The sequence below is a fragment of the Physeter macrocephalus genome, chromosome 6, assembly GCF_002837175.3.
Source record: "Physeter macrocephalus isolate SW-GA chromosome 6, ASM283717v5, whole genome shotgun sequence".
Taxonomy (NCBI): domain Eukaryota; kingdom Metazoa; phylum Chordata; class Mammalia; order Artiodactyla; family Physeteridae; genus Physeter; species Physeter macrocephalus.
Window position 1 is genome coordinate 8,321,055 of NC_041219.1, and position 21,318 is coordinate 8,342,372.

Genomic DNA, 21,318 nt, shown 5'->3' on the forward strand with positions numbered 1-21,318 from the left:
GTTGTAAAGCTGGTTTAATTTCTCCATCAAATCTGAATGAGATCCTTGCTGGGTAGAGTCATCTTTGTTGTAAGTTTTTCTCTTTCATCACTTTAAATATTTCTTGCCACTCCCTTCTGGCTTGCAGAGTTTCTGCTGAAAGATCAGCTGTCAACCTTATGGGGATTCCCTTCTGTGTTACTTGTTGTTTTTCCCTTGCTGCTTTTAATATTTGTTCTTTGTATTTAATTTTTGATAGTTTGATTAATATGTGTCTTGGTGTGTTTCTCCTTGGATTTATCCTGTATGGGACTCTCTGTGCTTCCTGGACCTGCTTAACTATTTCCTTTCCCATATTAGGGAAGTTTTCAACTATAATCTGTTCTAATATTTTCTCAGTCCGTTTCTTTTTCTCTCCTTCTTCTGGGACCCCTAATAAGTCTAATGTTGGTGCGTTTCGTGTTGTCCCAGAGGTCTCTGAGACTGTCCTCAATTATTTTCATTCTTTTTTCTTTATTCTGCTCTGCAGTAGTTATTTCCACTATTTTATCTTCCAGGTCACTTATTCGTTCTTCTGCCTTAGTTATTCTGCTATTGATCCCTTCTAGATAATTTTTAATTTCATTTATTGTGTTGTTCATCTCTGTTTGTTTGCTTTTTAGTTCTTCTAGGTCCTTGTTAAACGTTTCTTGTATTTTCTCCATTCTATTTCCAAGATTTTGGATCATCTTTACTGTCATTATTCTGAATTCTTTTTCAGGTAGACTGCCTGTTTCCTCGTCATTTGTTAGGTCTGGTGGGTTTTTGCCTTGCTTCTTCATCTGCTGTGTGTTTCTCTGTTTTCTCATTTTGCTTAACTTACTGTGTTTGAGGTCTCCTTTTCACAGGCTGTAGGTTTGTAGTTTCTGTTGTTTTTGGTGTTTGTCCCCATTGGCTAAGGTTGATTCAGTGGGTTGTGTAGGCTTCCTGGTGGAGGGGACTAGTGCCCGTGTTCTGGTGGATGAGGCTGGATCTTGTCTTTCTGGTGGGCAGGGAGAAAGGGAAAGAAAGAAAGGAAGGAAGGGAGAAAGAGGAAAGAAGGAAGGAAAGAAGGAAGGAAGAAATAAAATAAAGTAAAATAAAGTTATTAAAACAAAAAATTATTAAGAATAGAAATTTTTTTTAAGTAATAAAAAAGAAAACATAAAAACGGACAGACAGAGCTCTAGGACAAGTGGTAAAAACAAAGCTATACAGACAAAATCACACACAGAAGCTACACATACACACTCGCAAAAAGAGAAAAAGGGGAAAAAAAAATATATATCGTTGCTCCCAAAGTCCACCTCCTCAATTTGGGATGATTTGTTGTGTATTCAGGTGTTCTATACAGACAAAATCACACACAGAAGCTACACATACACACTCGCAAAAAGAGAAAAAGGGGAAAAAAATATATATATCGTTGCTCCCAAAGTCCACCTCCTCAATTTGGGATGATTTGTTGTCTATTCAGGTGTTCCACAGATGCAGGGTACATCAAGTTAATTGTGGAGATTTAATCCACTGCTCCTGAGGCTGCTGGGAGAGATCTCCCTTTCTCTTCTTTGTTCGCACAGCTCCCGGGGTTCAGCTTTGGACTTGGACACACCTCTGCGTATAGGTCTCCTGAGGGCATCTGTTCCCGCCCGGATAGGACAGGGTTAAAGGATCAGCTGATTAGGGGGCTGTGCCTCACTCAGGCCAGGGGGAGGGAGGGGTACAGATGCGGGGCGAGCCTGCGGCGGCAGAGGCTGGCGTGATGCACCAGTCTGAGGCGCGCTGTGTGTTCTCCCGGGTAAGTTGTCCCTGAATCACGGGACTCTGGCAGTGGCTCGCTGCACAGGCTTCCGGGAGGGGTGGTGTGGAGAGTGACCTGTGCTCGCACACAGGCTTCTTGGTGGCGGCAGCAGCGGCCTTAGCGTCTCATGCCCGTCTCTGGGGTCCTCGTTGATAGCCGCGGCTCGCGCCCGTTTCTGGAGCTCCTTTACGCGGCGCGCTTTATCCCCTCTCTTCAAGCACCAGGAAACAAAAGGCAAGAAAGTCTCTTGCCTCTTCGGCAGCTGGAGACTTTTTCCCGGACTCCCTCCCGGCTAACCGTGGTGCACTAGCCCCCTTCAGGCTGTGTTCGCACCGCCAGTCCTCTCCCTGCAATCCGACCGAAGCCCGAGCCTCAGCACCCAGCCCCCGCCCGCTCCCTATTATTTGTCTCCGTTTTTTCTTTTTTCTTTTGCCCTACCCAGGTACGTGGGGGAGTTTCTTCCCTTTTGGGAAGTCTGAGATCTTCTGTCAGCGTTCAGTAGGTGTGCTGTAGGAGTTGTTCCACATGTAGATGTATTTGTGGGGAGGAAGGTGATCTCCGCGTCTTACTCCTCCGCCATCTTGAAGCTCCTCCAGAGTTTAATTACTTTAAAATGAGGAATTATTTAGTGAAGTTGACAATACAGCCAGCCAGTTCTTTTTTTAATAGTAGGTTTGGGGCTTTTTGCTTCAATTAACTGGATAACTACCTGTTGTGCAATTTGCTTTGCTTCTACACAAAATATGATTCTTGGTTTATGGGACTGTAAACCAAGCATTTGATGTCGTGTGTTCAATCAAGTAACTTGCCAATTTGTTTGTGGGCATGGGGGCGAGTCTTATTCTTGTAGACCACTCAAAACAAGTCTCAATCCAGTGCTTTAAGTAGTTGACATTGTTAACAATTAGAACACAGAGACAGAGTAACTAGAACCTTTGGAGGGGTTTCTGCTTTCTTCTTAACCACCAACTGTTCCATGTTATGGGGAAGATATTCTTTCTTTTGTTATTATTTTTAAAAAACACCTATACAGTTCAAAAGCAAAAGGCACTGACTTGTCAAGACACTAATCCTATGTCCCCTCCTGGTACTTTATTTTACTGTGTTCTGGTTTCTTTATCTCACCAGCCTTCATCTATAGAATAAGAATGTTAGGATTAAATAAAATTTAAGCTGAGGGGATTCACAACAGAAAAATGAAGAAACCAATATCCTGGACCCACACAAGTTTCCTAACTTTTAACCTTCTGAGTAAACACAAGGACCTCTTTCCCCAGCAAACCACCATCGTTACTGCCTTCGTCTCATCAAAGAGTGTATTTTAACCCCCCAAAAGTAGGAACTGCACTCTCAGAATGGCAGATAATTTCTCACATTGAACAAATTAAGCTTTGTGATAACTTGGCACACTGCTCTGACTTTTCTCACTTTGATCTAAATGGTGAAAACACTGAGAAAGAGTGGTAGCAACCTTGCGACCCTTATCGGGAAACTCCTGGGGTAGATTAGTACATATCTCTAGCTTTGTGTCTATCCTGATAAGCTCTAAAGTTCTTTGATTTTATGATTCTAAGTTTTATTCCTTTAATCATACATTTATAGACTAGAGAAAAAAATAAGTTCTATTAACAGATTTTTATTTGGGGGGATACTCTTTGTGAGGACTTTTATCTTACTCATGTTTTTTTTTGTATAAACTGAAGGTTATTTCAGAAAATGGCTTGAGCTGACCTGTCCAGTGAGAAGGAAGGGCGCAGAGGATGGAGACATGGAACAGGAACTCTAATTAGTGAGAATGAAATCTGAGTGGAGGATCCCTTCCTTATAACACCTTAATTCATATTAGGACTTCTACAGAGAAAATGGGGCATAGGGGTTGAGACCTGAGGGCTGGGCAGTCGTAGGAGTCTGGCGTAGATTTCCCAAATTAATAAGTAGTGGGTGAGAAAATGAGCCAATGAATGAATGAATAAATGAATGAATGCTTTCTCACATCATTAAGTCTTCTTCCTGATTAAAATACTTAGGTTAGGTCCATAATGGTCTAAAACTATTCATATTTGGGACATCATTACGATTTAATGGATCATTTAGTAGAAAACATTGAATCACCAGACTGACGATAGAGATTTCTTTTCATAATTCAACACAGTATTCACAGTGACATTGTCAATAGAGGAAACTGCTCTCAGACCACAATGAAGAGATGTTCTATATCATTTTAGGGGTGATTTATTTATTTATTTTTCTGCTTGCAGACTTGAACAATTTTTTTTTTTTTTTTTTCACTTGAAGCTCCTTAAATCCCAGATGAAACTAGCTCTTAGCAGTTGTTCTCTTTTATGGGATTAATTTTAAAAGAGAAAAAAAAGGTGTAGCATAAAATTAACACCTAAGCTATTTGATTACATATCAGACTGGAAATATAAAAGAACTAGCTTTGACTTTCAAAAGATTGCTTTGGGAATTTGTTCTGCTAAGACTTTGTTTTGTCATTGGTCTCTCACTTACACATTTGCTCCTCAGTTGTCTCACTAGGAGTGTGTACAGGGCAGGCAGCCCAGTTTCAGTAATTGTCGTTGCTTGGCTTTTACCTAATCAACACCAGTCACTCTGGTTTTTGCATACTGACAAACATTGTAAATGGCCCAGGGGTATCAGAGAGAAAAACCTGGCTTACCAGGTTTAAACAATGTCAGTATGAACTATATGAGCCAAAGTCAAAATATTTAAATCTGAGTCCCCAAAAGTACATTCTGAATTTGATGCTAGCTTGGTGGACTTCCGTTTTGCTGTGTACTGACACGTACTAAAATTAGACCTCTACATTGATAGGCATTGATACGGTGGGTGAAGGCGTTCAGGAACAGTTAAGACAGAAGCTGAGTGTTATGGACACATAAGTAATTGCCTAATTTGGAATTTATTTTTTGTGGTAGGTCACCTTACTACAATTTAATGGTTCAAATTTAAGTTTGATCGACATTCTTTTCATAAACAGTGTTCACATTGTCTACTGATTTTCTTTTTAAAAGCTTGTTCATAAGCCTAAAGATAGAGATATTCTTACGTTCACCTTTGGATTATCGATGATTTAACTCACCATGGTTTTAGGAAGATAAAATAGGAAAGCGATTTGTGTTTTTGATTTGGGGGGCTTTGGGTGAGAGCATGCAGATCATCTTTATTCTAGATACTTCTGAGATTTTAGTACATTTCCACCATACTATATTTTAGAGAGAAACTATAGTATACATGCATCATAAAGCAACTGAGCCAGAAAAAATTTTGCTGAAATGGTTTAAAATGAAAAGATTTAACTTTATATGGAGGGAAGTAATTTTACAGTGAGGAAAAATTTCTTTGTTGCTAACTTTCTTTGCCCTATCATACTGTTAGTTTTCTGGTGGCATAATTTCAAAGGATTTTCCTAATTGACATAATCCTAGTTGAGTAAATAATTTATTATTTGTTTTATCTTATACTATAATATCTAGTCTATTTTAGCAGCTAAATCACATAAGCTTCTGATAATGACTTATCCTTCTGGTATCCCCATTTTTATCTGGTCTCATTTGTCTGATGTCATTGAAAATAGGTCTGTATAAATATACAAGAAATAGTTTCAAAGTTTTATGGACTTTTTATTCAGTCACTTCATTACAAACATACTTATGGAGAGTTTGCCATGTTCTTAACTTTCGCTAGACTCATGTTATAGTGCATGCTTCCCAGCTCACAGTCACCTGATTAGGAGACAGATAAGAAAACCAGTGTTTATCATACATTGTCTAATGTGATAAACCAAGCAGAGGGTATTATGGGATCATTAAATGTATATTCTTATTTTTGATATTAAATAAAGTGTTGGTGGAGTTCATCCACTTCAGATAAACCAATCCTTAAATGTTTATATAGTTGACAACAAACTCAACAATTTTAAAACAAGATTTAGGCTACAGGAAACTCTGATTTTATTTGGAGACATGAATTAGGTATATCTAGTGTAAATCATGGGAAATCAGAATTATTATAGTGATAGTAGATGAGTTGAACCCATTTTTTTCCCCCTTCCTATTGATAATGCAATACCTTTTTCTATCAAGTTTTTGAAGTGGGTGCTGTCCCATATTTTAAAAGCAAGCAAGTGGAACTTCTTAAAGAACATTGATATCTTTGGTTTTTGAGGAAATTTCTGGCTTATTTCAATTTTGTTTCACTATTACAGTACAGGTTGCATTGACAGATGACAGAATCATGTATCTCCATTTTAAAGAAGAATACATGGTGGGAGTAGAATATTTTCTTTGATTATTGTTTAGCCTATTTGGATGGACAAAAAAGGCTCTTCTCTGGTTTATACCATGAAATGATGGCTTACTTATCCCATGCTAGCTCCCTCAGAGAGGAAACGGGTTATCTTGGGGTTTGTTACCCAAAGGAATCATTTGTCTTGGATTCTACCCGTTTTTCATCTTCAAAATTCAAGAACACTGGTACCACAGGAGGGGTCGGAGTGGGGGAAGCAAGAGAAACATAAGGGAAGCAGAGAGATGAAAGTGGGATTCCAACAAAGAGATATGGTTAAGCTGTCAGTGCAGTGTAATAAAAATGAACTCAGAGTAGGCAGTGCCCATTTCCCTCATCAAGACTAGCCCCAAACACTGCTTTAAATAAAACATATTTCTTTTCTTTCCCATTCCTTGCTTGCTAACTTAAAGATAAATGACTTGCTTTGCAAGTGCAGTGAAAAGGAAATAAAATCGGTAACAGGCAGTGCCCCAAATGCCACAGCTGCTTAACTGTCTGGCCTTGAGCAATACATAGTTTTTATGGAAAAGTTGGACTGTTCTGCAGTTAAGGAAACAAAAGCAACTCTCCCCCACCCCTGGCCCCCAGTTCTCAAAAAATAAAAGCAAAGAAAAATAGGAAACCAACATCAAAGCTTCAAAGAGGCAAAGCAGTTCAGAATCCTGCATGTAGTTGGTCCTGGGAGGGGCTCAGAACTGGAGGGCGCAGCTCCGCGCTCAGCCGCCAGTGCTGTTCTCCCAGGTGGCGGGAGGGCTCACTGTCCTGCTGCTGCAGCCAGGGCTCAGCCACTGGTAGTTAGACCCACGGGGGTTTCTAGGTAGGCAATTGGATAAGCAATTAAATAGCTTGGGAGCAGGAGTTTGGGGCACTCTCAACGGTTGGCAGTTAGGCAGAAGGGTTACGAAACGACTGAAACGACTAGGTAGTTCAACACACTGGCGCAAGACATGTTACTGTTAGGAAGTAGAAGAAAAGCACTTTTTGAGCAAAAATCATACCCTATTAAAAATGATAAGAACCATTTAGTAGCTCCTCTTGTGCCTAACACTAAGCTTGGGGGTTTACACCTGCAGTTCCCTTAATCGTTAGAAGAGTGCTTCTCAAACTTAGTGAGCATCTGATTCATCAGGAGGGCTTGTTAAAACACAGATTCCTGGGCACCACTCCCAGAGTTTCTAGTGCAGGAAGTCAGGGGTGGGGCCTGAGAATTTGCATTTCTAACAAGTTCCTGGATGATTTTGCTGCTGCCTCTGTGAACCACGTTTTGAGAATGAGAGCCTATATAAAACCCTCTGTGGAAATGGCCACAGTAGCAAACTGGGCACCTACTGTGTGCCAGGCACTTGGCTAAACAGTTCACATCTATTATCTCATTTCATCTTTACAAACATATTATTGGGTATCATTTCTCCCCTTTAAATGTGGAGCTTTGGGCTCCCACAAGCCAGAAGACTTGGCCAAAGTCATAGATATAACAGTGATATTACAGTGATGGAGCCAGGATTTACACCCGGGTTTTGTTTTCCAAAACCCATGCTCTGACCATCATACCACGGCAGGTCCGGATGTCTTGTCTTTACATATAGCTTGACTCAGATTTTTCACTTGTTCCTGTGTCCCAGGTAAAGAATGGAGAAAGCCTCTGAAGACGATTAATATTCTTTATTTACTTAGCAGGGACCGTGCAAATATGACAGCTCTCTCAGTGAATTTTACTTTGATATAAGGACATTTCGTCACTTTGTCCTCAGAATGACTCATTATCTCTGCTGTGGAGGTGCTCATGTGTCATTTTGCTTTACTTCCAATGTCCAAAATGAACTGTGAAGTGCAGACTTGCTGGAAAGGTGGCTGAGGAAGCTGGGCAGAGCTTCATGGAAGAGGTGGGCCTTGAGCTGAAGAGGTTGGTGGACCTTGAGCTGAAGAGGTTGGTGGCCCTAGGTTCATGCTACCATAAAGAGGAACAGGTTATGGGGAACTCTATAGGATGGGCATGCATTTATGTACCTGCAGTGGGGAAAATGGCCCAGTCTGAGGGGAAGGTGTGCAGGAAGAAGCAGAGGGACAGGGACGATGAATCAAATACAGATCAGTTGGATGGCCAGGATGTGAAGTTGGGTTTAAAAATGATTTGATGGGGCTTCCCTGGTGGCGCAGTGGTTGAGAGTCCGCCTGCCGATGCGGGGGACGCGGGTTCGTGCCCCGGCCCGGGATGATCCCGCATGCCGCCGAGAGGCTGGGCCCGTGAGCCATGGCCGCTGAGCCTGCGCGTCCGGAGCCTGTGCTCCGCAACGGGAGAGGCTGCAGCAGTGGGAGGCCCGTGTACCACAAAACAAAAAAACAACCAAAAAAATGATTTGACGAACTGTATACAAGAGAAAAATTGAGATGAATGACCTCCTTTCCTATATTCTTTTCTTCTTCTTTAATTATGTCTCTTCCACACCTAATTATTTATTGCAACGATAGCTGCTGAGCATTTACCACATGCTAGGTAGCCGGCTAGGCACTGGTCTAGAGTGAGGCGGAACGACAGACAAGACACTGCACTCAAAGACCTTCCAATGTAGCCCCTTGCTACTCAATGCTCCAGCAGCATCAGCATCAGGCATCATGTGGGAGCTTGTTAGATATGCAGAGTCTCAGGCCCAGCCTAGACGTACTGAGTCAGAATCTACATTTAAACAAGACTCCCAGGCAATTTATGTGGACGTTAACGTTTGAGAAACACTAGACAGTTCAGCCTTTAACACTTTGCCCTGTTCTTCTCATTCACTGAAATTACTGTCTCTGAAGGGTAGTCTGATTTAGGAGAAGATGAGTACATTTCCTGGACTGATCAAAGTAAATACGAACATATGAAAAGGCAAAGGAAATTAAATCCCTGACTAATGGTTGTTAGGTGCTTGATTAAATGTCTCTAGTAATGGGGAGGATGCTCATTACCTGTTTATCTCTTCTTCGCCTCCTAACTCAGGGCCAAGCACTATGATGATGCCCAGTGAGGACTGATGGATTGTTAAAATGGTGGAGAAACTAATAAAAATTAAATCAGAAAATACAGGTTGTTTCTGAGTGTTTACCAGTATGTATTCATGTCTTACTATGAGATCTAAAGCCAGAATAAAAACTGTAAAGGAAGCTGCTTTTAGCAGATTTGAAGGTTGCCTGAATACAGAAATGTTAAAAATTAGGAATTTGAAATTGGAGAGAGTGATAATCCAGGTGAAGCTAATTGAGGTCTGGTTTTAGAAAAGAAGGTGGTTTGGGAGATATTGTGAAGAATTTGTGACAGTAATGGGATTAAAATAATAGCTCTGCACTAATGAAGAGTTCTTTTTCTATGCATTAAAAATGGATGAACATGGGCTGAAGGGACCCAGTAGGTGGGAGTTCACAAACCTCGATGATTAGGTGTGTATTAGGTCAGTAATGCATGCCTGTGCTATTAGTAAATCTTGTTTGAGCCTCTTGCCTATGTAGCCTGAAGATGGGAATACACTTCTGAAGATGGAAATGGGGACAAAAATATCAACACACCAGACTGAGTTAGTGACTTGGGTTTGGAATTGAGATGAAGTGTTACTTTGGATCTTGGGTATCTGCATACTTTTTTCCTGGGGTGGATAGACTTCCTATTGGAAATTTTATTGCTCAAGAAACATAGGTTTTTTGTTTGTTTGTTTGTTTGCGGTACGCGGGGTTGCTAGATTTTTTGATGATGGCCATTCTGACTGGTGTGAGATGATATCTCATTGTAGTTTTGTTGTTGTTGTTGTTGTTGTTTTTGCGGTACGCGGGCCTCTCACTGTTGTGGCCTCTCCCGTTGCGGGGCACAGGCTCCGGACGCGCAGGATCAGCGGCCATGGCTCACGGGCCCAGCCGCTCCGCGGCATGTGGGATCTTCCCGGACCGGGGCACGAACCCGTGTCCCCTGCATCGGCAGGCAGGCGCTCAACCACTGCGCCACCAGGAAAGCCCAGGTTTTTTTAAAAAAGAAGCATTATTACGCTGTAAAATTCAAATTTAAGTGACAGTGCATGGAAAGAAGTGATGTTTTATGGTCCAGCTATTTGGGGGTTAGAATCAACCTTTGATTTTCTATAGTTAGTGGAATGGGTATAATTTTAGGTTTATTGAGAGTCATCTGAATGGCTTTCCTAATTACTCTCTCTTCTTTTAATTCTTTTAAAGTGTAAAGAGAGAAGCAGCAGTGGCTTCTGCTGCTAGAATTGTATTTCAAGGGGCACGGTGTAAAATAATGACATTACAGTGCTCACAGAGAGCAAAAGTCTCTATGTAATATATTGTTCAGCAAATCATTCATCATCATAATTGCCATAGTCGATACTTTGCTCATTTGTAGATTTTTCCTTTCTTGCCAGAAAATTTCTTCAGTAAAAATGATTTAAATAGTAGCTATAGGGTTCGATCGTTTTCTTCAAGATAGAACAGGGACAAGAACAGTGTATTTTCCAAATCCAGTCCCACCTGAATTCTAGTTTATTGTGATCACACATTCCTTAGGAGCTTGCCAATCACAGAGCACTTTCTTTATGTTCTCTTCAGGGCAAATTCCATGTTTTGTCAAGAGATTTCAGAGAGTAGACCCTATTAGTACTGTATAGACCTTACATGCCATTTTGTAGCCATTTTAGGAAGGCTTAGCCTTTGAGCTGCAGACATTAAGTTCAAAGGAACCACGGGGCACACATATGTATTAGAAATTACTTTGGCATTTAAGCATCTATCATTTCAGTCTTTTCTTTTATGGGCCAGAGAGGTAAAGAAGATAGACATTGAAACAAGCAAGTGACTTGGCAGTAAACACCAGCCTTGGGTGCATACACTTGGGTGTGCATATATCATATAGACCTTCTCCCACCTCCTGGTAGCCACCGCCCTGCACATACACAATCACCCGCTAGAGTGTGAACAACCGGAGGGCAGGGACAGTGTCATAACCATGTAGGCTTGCCCCAGAGAGTCTCACATGTAGGCATGTAAAAATAGACATTTATCAAATTGAGCTTATTGTATTAAAAAAATTTAATACATTCAGAATATTCTGTTTTATATCTCTGGTGACCATATTTTGAAGCCAAAAATTGGAGACAATTGTTTGATGAGTACGAGTAGAATATTTGAAATCAGAGCTTCCTTGAAAAACCCAGGGTGTACGATTGCCATATCTTTATTTCTGTTAAAGAATAGATTCATGAGAAATTATTTTTAAAATGCTGAGTGAGCAAGTGGGATAATACACTTAACGCATTAAAAAAAGGAGCAAAATTTGTAAATTCGGTGTGATTTTCCTTGGACATAAGCACATTTAGAGTAGTCAGGAATGGAAGCAGTTATGTAGAATGTGGGGAAAAAGAATTTATAGTGACTCTGGAAATGCAGTTTATTTTAGGTGTCAGTAAAAGGGGAAAAGAGTTTTAACATTTGTTAAGAACTTATATTTGTTATCTCCTCTAAAACCCTGGAGGCAGGTTTTATTATACTTCTTATACATTGGGAAACTGAAATTCAGAGAGGCTATTTGACTCAAAAGCCTATGCTATTTCTACTCCACACTGTCTTAGGTTAAAACACTGTAAAATCTTATAGGCCAACCCAAGAGAATCAGCAGCTAATAGAATCTCTCCTGATCCTCAAACTATCTGTGTTAATTATCTATGAATGAAGATCATGAGAATTTCCTGGGTGCTCTTTCCTGGTATTTAATCTCACTAGTATCTTCTAGACTCAGCTCAAGGATTGCCCTCTTCAGGAAGCTTATTTTTTCTGTGTCTCTCAGGCTGGGTCAGGTGCCTATTGCATGTTATCATATTGTATGTTAGTTATTTTTGCGTCTGTCTACACCAAGGGACCCTTGAGATCTTAACCCCTTGCTACTCAAAGTGTGGTTCGTGGACCGGCAGCATCAGCATTACCTGTAAGCATGTTAGAAATGCAGAATCTCATCCTGGACCTACTAAATGAGAATCTGCATTTAAGGAAACCCCCGAGTGATTTGTATGCACTTGGGTTGAGAAGTACTGTCCTAGCACATGGTAAACATGCATTTGAGCAAACAGATGCAACAATAAATATTTAAAATACATGTAGCCCAGTTCCCTGAGTTTTAGAAGAGTGTGGATGCTCTCACTTTGGAGCAGCAGAGGCACGTGCTGAGAGAGGTCCTCTCCTGTTTCTGCTCCTGCAGTTGCTCTTTGTGGGCAGGTCTGAGCTGCCTGACTGGAGAGAGAAAGAGTTAGTCGCGCTTCTCAGGCAGGGCAGACTAGCTACAGGCACCCACCTGTCTAGTGCTCTGTCCCAGTACTTCCCAGGCAAGAGCAAAGGACTCTCAGTACAAACATGCTTTGATGCCACGAAGAAAGGAAGGGAGACGTAAATCTAAAACTTCATTTCCAGACCTCCTTCAGAGACGACGAATAGTTCTTCTTCTTAATTAATTATGGTGTTAACCTTGGTGGTATTTATAGATTATGATCAGGTTCCCTCCTTGAAACTCATTCTCTAGACTGTATACATTTAGTTTTCCTGGGTGTGTCTCGTATGTCTTTTCCTCCAAGCCAAGCCTGAAATGCATTCTATTCCCCTTTGCTTGCTCTGTGATTTATGTGCATAATTCCTAAACAGCTGGACTTAGAAGAGTTCCTGCTTATGGTCTTTGGCTGGTTTAGGTTCACTGCTGCCTGCCTGGTTTTACATGATGTTCCTAATATGCATAACTGAAAGTTACATTGAAATTATTATTATTTTTTTATTGTCAGCCCAGTGCAAACGTTTAAATGTAGTATGGTGGATAAATACGCCGTTTTCCTGCTGCATGCGCTTGGTTACGGCTAAGCATGATACTAACAAAAGATACTAACTCTCTTTTAGGGAGGAACTTGAGATCTGTGAAAACATACAAACGAAAGCAAATAAATCCTCAAACAGATCCCAGAAAAAATTAACTTGTAGAAATTTCGGATTTGCAGGAATTTTCTGCTAATTGGAACTTAAAAATATGTTTCAGATGACTTTTTGAATAAGTGTCACTGTGCCTACTTCTGTTTTCACACAGAGTGTTGGAAAGGAATGCATTTTCTTTTTCTTCGCTATACTTATTTGTGCGATTGATGCCGGCTCTTTCCTCTGAAGCTTTTTGTTGCCAGTTTGGGGCTGTATTCTACCATCTTGCCTCAGGCAAAAATCCTGTTGTTTTCTAATGAAGGATGGTGGTGAAGATTGCTTTCCTTTTGGCAGTTATGCAAAAAATCCCGATTGATTTTGTAGATAGATTGTGACTTCTTCAATCGGGTATTTCCTACTAGTGGCACTTACCCGGTAAATTTCAAATAATTCAAGGACAATGAAGAAATAGATGCTTACTAGCTACACTGAACTTCAGAATTGGGAATTATTGAAAGCAGAGGAAAGAAAATATTTGAGTATCAGTGTGTGAAAGTGACAGAAGAAGTAGTGGGTCAAGGGAGTTGGAGAATGTAGGTTCTAGCTTTGGATCTACCATGTATTAGTTATATGACTTTGCCCAAGTCACCTGTTTATACTGAGGATAAATTTCTTCTGCTTCACAAGTCTCTTAGGAGGACTGAGTGGTTGATGTATGTAAAGCCCTTGGCAAACAATGATGTGCTATAAATATATTAAGTAGCAGATGATGATGAAGATGCAGCTGCTGCTGCTTATGGTGATATAACTCATGTCCTATGAGGAAGATGTATTCTAAATGAATTTTGTGAACCTACAGCATCTCTTTACAGATACTAACAGAAGGAGAATAGTAATGCACAATTATTTTCTCTAAGAATGCCAGGATTGAACAATTGACATAGTTTGAGTTCTTTAAAGAGGGAAAAGCCTTTAAACTTTTTCTCTTTTAAAGTTAGCCTTATGCTTATTCATAATGGCCAAAACTTGGAAGCAACTAAGATGTCCTTCAGTAGGTGAATAGATAAATAAATTGTAGTATCTCCAGACAATGGGATATTATTCGGCACTAAAAAGAAATGAGCTATCTAGCCATGAAAAGGCATGGAGGAAACTTAAATGCATATTACTAAGTGAAAGAAGCCAATCTGAAAAGGCTACATGCTGTATGATTCCAACTATATGATATTCTGGAAAAAAAAAACATGGAGACAATAAAAAGATCAGTGGTTGCTAGGGACTGGCAGCGGACAGTGAGGAGAAATGAACAGGTAGAGCACAGAGGATTTTTAAGGAAGTAGAAATGTTCTGTATGGTATTATAATGATGGATATATGTCATTATACATTTGTCAAAATCCATAGTATATACAACACCAAGAGTGAACACTAAGGTAAACTATGGCATCGGGTAAAAAAGAAATTGGCCTGACATTGGAGAAAATGATCATATTAAATATTTTCATTCTTGGAAAAGTGTTTGAAAACCTTCAGAATTAGCTGAAGAGGAAGAAGTTAAGATTGGAATCAGAGAGAGTTCTAAAATTAGTGCATTGATCTAGATGAGAAGTGGTGAGGGGCTGGATTTAGAGATACCAATAAGGATGGAGCCAAGAGGCAGTATTAAAAAGCTATTTGGAAGGTAGAGTCCACAGGATTTAAAAACTATGGACAAATAATATCCATTAGTAAAAGATGAATCAGAAGTTTACAAAGGCAGTTCTAAAAGAATCTCCTAAAAAGAAACAAAATATTGTACTTCTTGCAAGTCCTGAGCTGGTAAGTTATGGGTATATGTTCAGAAGAAGAAAATATTTGAAAAATGTTTTGGAAGAACTAGTCTGTGGAAGTGGTAAGCTACAAAACAACAGGAAATAGATAAGTGGTAGAAAGGATTGAAACAATTCAAAATCAGTGTTCAAGATTTAAATAAGAAAAGACCTTAAAAACTCCCAAATTTCTGTGGATCTAGAGCTATTTGAAATAAAATTGGAGCTCATTTAGAGAAAGAATTGCCAATATTTGGTATTTGTCTTTCTAAATTTTTAGCGTGTTTTATTGTTATAGTTTGATTCTATTCACTTATTTGCATCATTATATAATAATTTAAAGAAAACTGGGGATATAACCTTTTACTTAGATTGGAAAATACTTGAGAAGTATGGTATAAGTGAAACAAGTTAAATCTACCACAGCTAAAGACTTGTTTTAGTTCTCAACTAATCATTTCTTTTCAGATGTGTATGCCAAGCTAATTTTCAGTGTTTTCAGCTCTCAGAGAACAGAATAGGTTTTCAAGAGGAGAAAGTTCCCTGTATCTACTGAAAAAGTGTATTTCTCCCAAAATAATATCTTTGAGTGCACTCTAGCTTCTAAAGAAAGCAAAAATGAAGAGAATATGGTTCGTGTAACTGATTGAGATGTGGAATTGGAAGAAGCAATCTTTTACATTTTCATTAACTAGTGAAGTAGGCAATTAGTGAATTAAGATAACACCATTGGAGCATAATTTATATATTTTATAAGTAGATTTAGCTAATACTCTGAGGAAGAGTTAGTTCTATTGTATTGCTTAATATTAGAAGAAGATGGAGTTGGACATATAGGAAGTAGAACACATTCATTGATTTTCTTTCTTCATTATAGTGGCATGTAATATAGTTACATAGACGTGATTCACAGACAGAGATTTTTTTTTCATTTATTTGAACTCAGCCATGTAGCAACTAGGCTTTGAGATATGTCTTAGTCATTCTGGGCTGCTGTAATAGAATACCATAGACTGGGTGGCTTAAAGAACATTTATTTCTCACAGTTCTGAAGACTTGGATGTTCAAGATGAAGGTACTGGCAGATTTGGTGTCTGGTGAGGGCCTTCTTCCTATATCCTCACATGGTAGAGAGGGAGAGGGAGAGGGAGAGGGAGAGGGAGAGGGAGAGGGAGAGAGGGAGGGAGGGAGAGAGAGAAAGAGAGGGAGCGAGAGAAGAGAGAAACTGATTAGGAATTAGGACTGATTCAAGGGAAGCGAGCGCCAGGGCTTTGTGCATTTGAATATTAACATTTGAGGTGTTCTGACCAGAAGAAGACTGAGCGGATGATCATTCATTCACCACGTTGACAACCTCGCCTGTGATTGACAGCCGGAGTGGCAGAAAGCCATGAGATTTGGTAGTTGGGTCTGAGGGGCGCTTTTTTTTTTTTAACTGATTTTTTGGGGAGAGAAGATCTGCTTTTTTTTGCCCCCGCTGCTGTCTTGGAAACGGAGCGCTTTTATGCTCAGTGACTCGGGAGCTTTGCTTCAGGTCCCATAGACCGAAGATCTGGGACCAGTAGCTCACGTTGCTGGAGACGTTAAGGGATTTTTCGTCGTGCTTTTTATTTTTTTTTTCCGGGGGAATTTACGTATTTGTTTCTTTTCACACTGGCCTTAAAGAGGATATATTAGAAGTTGAAGTAGGAAGGGAGCCAGGGAGGCCGATGGCGCAAAGGGTACGTATTAAAAAACAATTGTGGAACTCAAATGTGAGATTAAATTGAAACGTGGCTGAAAGACACTGCTAAAAAGTTTCCTTTTTTCTCTGTCTTTTTGAATGAGGCTCCTAAAGCCGTGGCCTAAAGCGAGAGGATTTATTCAATGCATTTGTAGACTTATGTATATTAACATGTAATTGTTAATTCAAGTAATCAAGTTTTCTATAGATTCCTAACCAGCAGCTATATAAATAAAAATACAAGCTCGGGCAATCATCTGTTTAAAAAACAAAAACAAACAGCACTAGATACCCAATGTTATATAGCGTGAGCATTCAAGGAGCAGAAGTTTAAAGCTATTTTTAAATTAAAATAAGCAGCTAGAAACTTCTGATATGGTATTGATTATGCTCATCTTTAATATCACTGAAAGTATTTAGCATTTTTAAGCAAATAACTTTGTCATAGTACAATGGTTTTGGGGGTCGGAAAGCATTCATCTTTTAAAAGTAATTCTAATGTACATGGTTTTTTATGCAAGGTAATACTTTGTAAGTTTTTCTTAGAAGAGCCCTGCAGTAATTGGATACTAAGCACACAACTACTCACTTTAAAAATGCAATACTAATTTCCCCAATATTCCTATTTGAATGGAAATGTAGTGAGAGTAAAGTGAGACAATGACAACCCAACAGAGGTAGTTTCTTAAAAGAAAGGGGGTCTACAAAAAGCCTTCCTTGCATAATTTGTGCCCTGGCCCTCAAAGCCCTGTTTGCAAAAGAAAGTTACTAGGCTGACACATTTTTTCTTTACTCCTTTGGTTCAGGCAAATGTCAGCGTTCTTCCAAACTCTTTTCACACCTCTGGCTTGAAGGAGATGAAAGTGGCAATTCCTCTTTTCTTTGAAAATCATTTCACTCTCGGCGCCTCCAAATCTTGGGAAAAGAACATGCCTGAAATGAAGCAAAGAGGAAAACCTAAATAGCTAAATTTTGCACACAAAAATAATGACAATATGAAAGTAGTTTTTCTGGAGAAGGAAGATGGGGGGTGGGGTTGAATGTGCATTTACTTTTAAATTTGCTTTAAACCTGATGACTAACATTTAGCTCACAGACTTCTAGTCTAGGGGGAAAGTTCATAAGAATAGAAAAAATAGAATAACTGCTCCAACTATACATTTTCTTTAACTTGAGGGGAATATTGCCCAATTCTAAATTCAGCCCCGATGTTGAAGAGAAGCTACCCTTCTCTGAGTTTCACTTATAAGGGAGCCAGTTAGTTTTGTATGATTTAGCAGAGTTTGTCTTGGAGAGCAAAGGAAATGCAGTGTCTTGTAGGACTGCCTAACCTCACGCTGGCAGGGAAATAAAATGAGAAGCCTGTCTGAATTCACGTGCTTGGCTTAGCTGTTCCCATCGTAACTTTTTTTTTTTTGTTTTAATTCCCCGTGATGGGAAGGGTCTGTGAAACTAGGCGGGTTTGCTGTACTGTCCTGGCACGTTTTATTGTTGTGATTTTGAATTTCCTCCTCTAGAGACGTACACGTTTTACCTTCTGCCCTCCGGGAGAATGCCTCCCTTTCTTCCTTCTTTCTTCCTTTCTTTTTTGCCAAAGGATCCTGAATTTCTGGCTAGTTGATAGGGACACAAGTTAGGGCAAGACCATTCAATCTAGCCGAGTCTTACCGAGAATCCTAGAAATTATACTTCTAAAAATATTTTTTTTAATGAGAAATCTCAACTTCAGAGATGCAAGGCCACCGAATTCGGGGTTGAAGGATCCAGCTGGACTGACATTATATAAGCTCCGTGCCCTGCCGTTCCCCCATTTGCCTGCCTGGCCTTCTGAACCTGTTTCTCTCCTGTTTGTCATGCAGTACGACGATCTACCCCATTATGGGGGCATGGATGGAGTAGGCATCCCCTCCACGATGTATGGGGACCCGCACGCGGCCAGGTCCATGCAGCCCGTCCACCACCTGAACCACGGGCCTCCTCTGCACTCGCATCAGTATCCGCACACAGCTCACACCAACGCCATGGCTCCCAGCATGGGTTCCTCCGTCAATGACGCTTTAAAGAGAGATAAAGATGCCATTTATGGGTAGGTACGACGGGCAGCAGGCTAAGCAGTTGAGAGGCGATGCTTTCTCTATTTCCCTTTGCCCTCAGTAAGAGGAAAGCCAGAGCTCTCTGGATTGGAGGTACATTATTTGGTGACTTTTCATTCGCTTTGCATGAAGATTTGGGGGAGGCGGCCTGCCATCCCAGACGCTCCCCCCCGCCCCCATCGCCGCACACGCTCCGCGCCAGTCCAGCGCCCCGCTCCGCCGAGGCCATGCCCGCGGAGGGGTCGCCGTGCAGAAGTTGCAAACGTCCCTCGTCCCCCCAGACCCCGGCTCGGTAGCTCAGCGGGTTGGAGTCCTCACTCGCTTGACTTCGCAGGGAGAGTGTTGGGGGTTTCTAAACGTAGGCGCCTTTGTGTTGGAACGAAACTTTTAGTTTAAAGGAAAATCTTTTAAGCCACTGATTGTTCTGACTTGGTAAGTTTACTCAGCCACCGTATGCTGGCTCTGCCACCGCACAATAAAATCAAGGCAGGCCAGTTGCAGGTCAGGCAAGGGGGAACATGCTTTGCATTTAGGGAGTTTGACCACTGTAGTCAAGGAGAGGAGCTCGCTCTGAATTGTCACAGACCTTAAGAAACTTCTAGCCATTTTAGGACTTTGTGTTCAAAGGCGAAACCTGCAGGATTTAGAAGTAGATGCGGGGTGCTCTCGGGCCGGTGTCGTCTTCCGATGCAGTTCACACCGTGTTCTCCCGGGCCCTTGGGTTAGACCCTGGACTAGTAAAGCCCTCTGAAAGTCACTTGTGCCTACTGTGTGCTGATGTATTGGGGGACCTGTTTTTACTTTGCAGCCACTTTTATTTTTATTTATTTCTTCTTTTGAAAAAAAAAATCAGGCAACACTGACCCTCCCTGGCTGAAAACCCTTTCTGCTTTATCTTCTGGTCCCTTGTAAGATGGGCTTGTTTAAATCCCAGCGTCCTCTCCGCAGTGTTGTTAACTGCAAATCGTTTAGGCTCCGGGACAGAACATTTGGGGAAGCTTTTTGAAAAGGACCTCAAACTGTTAAATTCCCAGCTGGGCTGTGAGAGCTAATAAAAGACTTGAGACACCTCTTTGGACATTCGAGGAGGCTTTATTTTTTTTCTTTTTTTTTTTTTTTTTTGATGGGCTGGGATAAGCGACATCTAGGCCCCTCGCAATACTAGCTGCTTTGCCATTAGGCAGGAACAAAAATGAAAAGCTTGACCGTAGGAACATTTGAAGGAACTTTCTTTGGGGGGCGGTGGGGACCATCGGCGAAGGGAGGGAGGTGTGCAGGGAGCCGAGGAGGAGCCCTCCTGCTCTCCGAGAGCCGTGGGGTCGGGATCGCGAGATGCAGTCCTCTGACAGTCGGTCCCACAACCAGAGAGGTCCTTTCCCCCAAGTTAGCTGAGCGCCTGCCACCAAGATCCCCAGAGCCTTGGGCTTCGCGAGACGGCCTTGGCGGAACCCACTTGAAAGAGCTTTCCCACCCCCTGCGCCCCGCGCCTTTCCTCCCCTGCAGGTCCTGGATGTGCAGAGGAGGGACGAGGGCCGGTCGGGGTGGGAAACTTAATTCAAAATGGCTGCTGGAACCGCTTGGGTTTTATTCTTAGCAAATGTTACCAATTTCTCCGGCCAGATATGGTGAACCGATCCTCAGATACGGTCCATGGCTTAGGGCCTCCGACTTCGGGGGCCCAAGGAGGAAGGGGAGGTGAGCAGTCACCTGGGGGCGCGGGGGAAGGGGAACAAGTAGATGACAAAATCAGGGAGGGGGTCCCCGCCTTGAGCTCGTCCTGCTGTTTTTCTTGGGCGCCTTTTTTTCACTGCCGCGGGACTAACCATTGTGTTGTTTGTGACTGTTGTATTTTCTTGCAGACACCCCCTCTTCCCTCTCTTAGCACTGATTTTTGAGAAATGTGAATTAGCTACTTGTACCCCCCGCGAGCCGGGGGTGGCGGGCGGGGACGTCTGCTCGTCAGAGTCATTCAATGAAGATATAGCCGTGTTCGCCAAACAGGTCAGCAAAATCAATGTTTCAAAAGTAAAAGAAAAAAAAGAAAAAGAAAAAGAAAGAAAGAAAAGAAAAGAACCTCCCTCCCTACCACCCAGCACATTTGCAAAAGTAACCAGCGAACAGTCCGCCCTAAGCCAGGCCTGTTACATCTTCTCTGAGCTTTTCCTCCTAAATGAGTGTCTTTGCGGACGCCTGAAAATCACCCCAGTTCTTACCCACTCTCGCTACCTAACCCGACGCAGAAAGCTCAGTCTGTAAAATGCAACCCCAAAGCCCACGCGCAGGAGCTGCCTTGGACTTGGCGAGCTGGGCAGCGATCTCTTAGAAGCACAGTTGCTGGGAGAAGTAATCCTGTGCTCTGGGCTTGTTTTCGGATTGTTTGACTCACATTGAAGGGTTTCTGCACGGGACGAACTCGGTGTCACAGAGCCTCTCCCGGAGGTTACATCCTGCCCCCGACAGTGTAATGAGGCAAGAAACTAGGAAGGCGACCAGATTTCAAATGTTTCTTTCTCCCCCCCCCCCCGCCCCTTCTCACTTGTATTTAGATTCGCGCAGAAAAACCTCTATTTTCTTCTAATCCAGAACTGGATAACTTGGTAAGAGCGGACCCCTTACTCCCCTCCTCCCCCCTTCCCCCCCCCCCCCCCCCCCCCCCCCCCCCCCCCCCCCCCCCCCCCCT

General features: G+C 41.6%; 2 protein-coding genes across 2 annotated transcripts in view; both read left to right on the plus strand.

Moving 5' to 3' along the window:
* Nucleotides 1-21,318, plus strand: part of TRHDE (thyrotropin releasing hormone degrading enzyme) — a 443,586-nt gene that overhangs the window by 79,939 nt on the left and 342,329 nt on the right. The gene's annotated exons all lie outside the window — the stretch shown is intronic.
* LOC112064681 (homeobox protein Meis1-like) lies at nt 16,029-21,156 on the plus strand. Its single transcript, XM_024122729.3, has 3 exons — nt 16,029-16,543; nt 18,405-18,631; nt 20,498-21,156. Exons 1-3 carry the CDS (start codon nt 16,532-16,534, stop codon nt 20,892-20,894), a joined length of 636 nt encoding a protein of 211 aa, XP_023978497.1. The 5' UTR covers nt 16,029-16,531; the 3' UTR covers nt 20,895-21,156.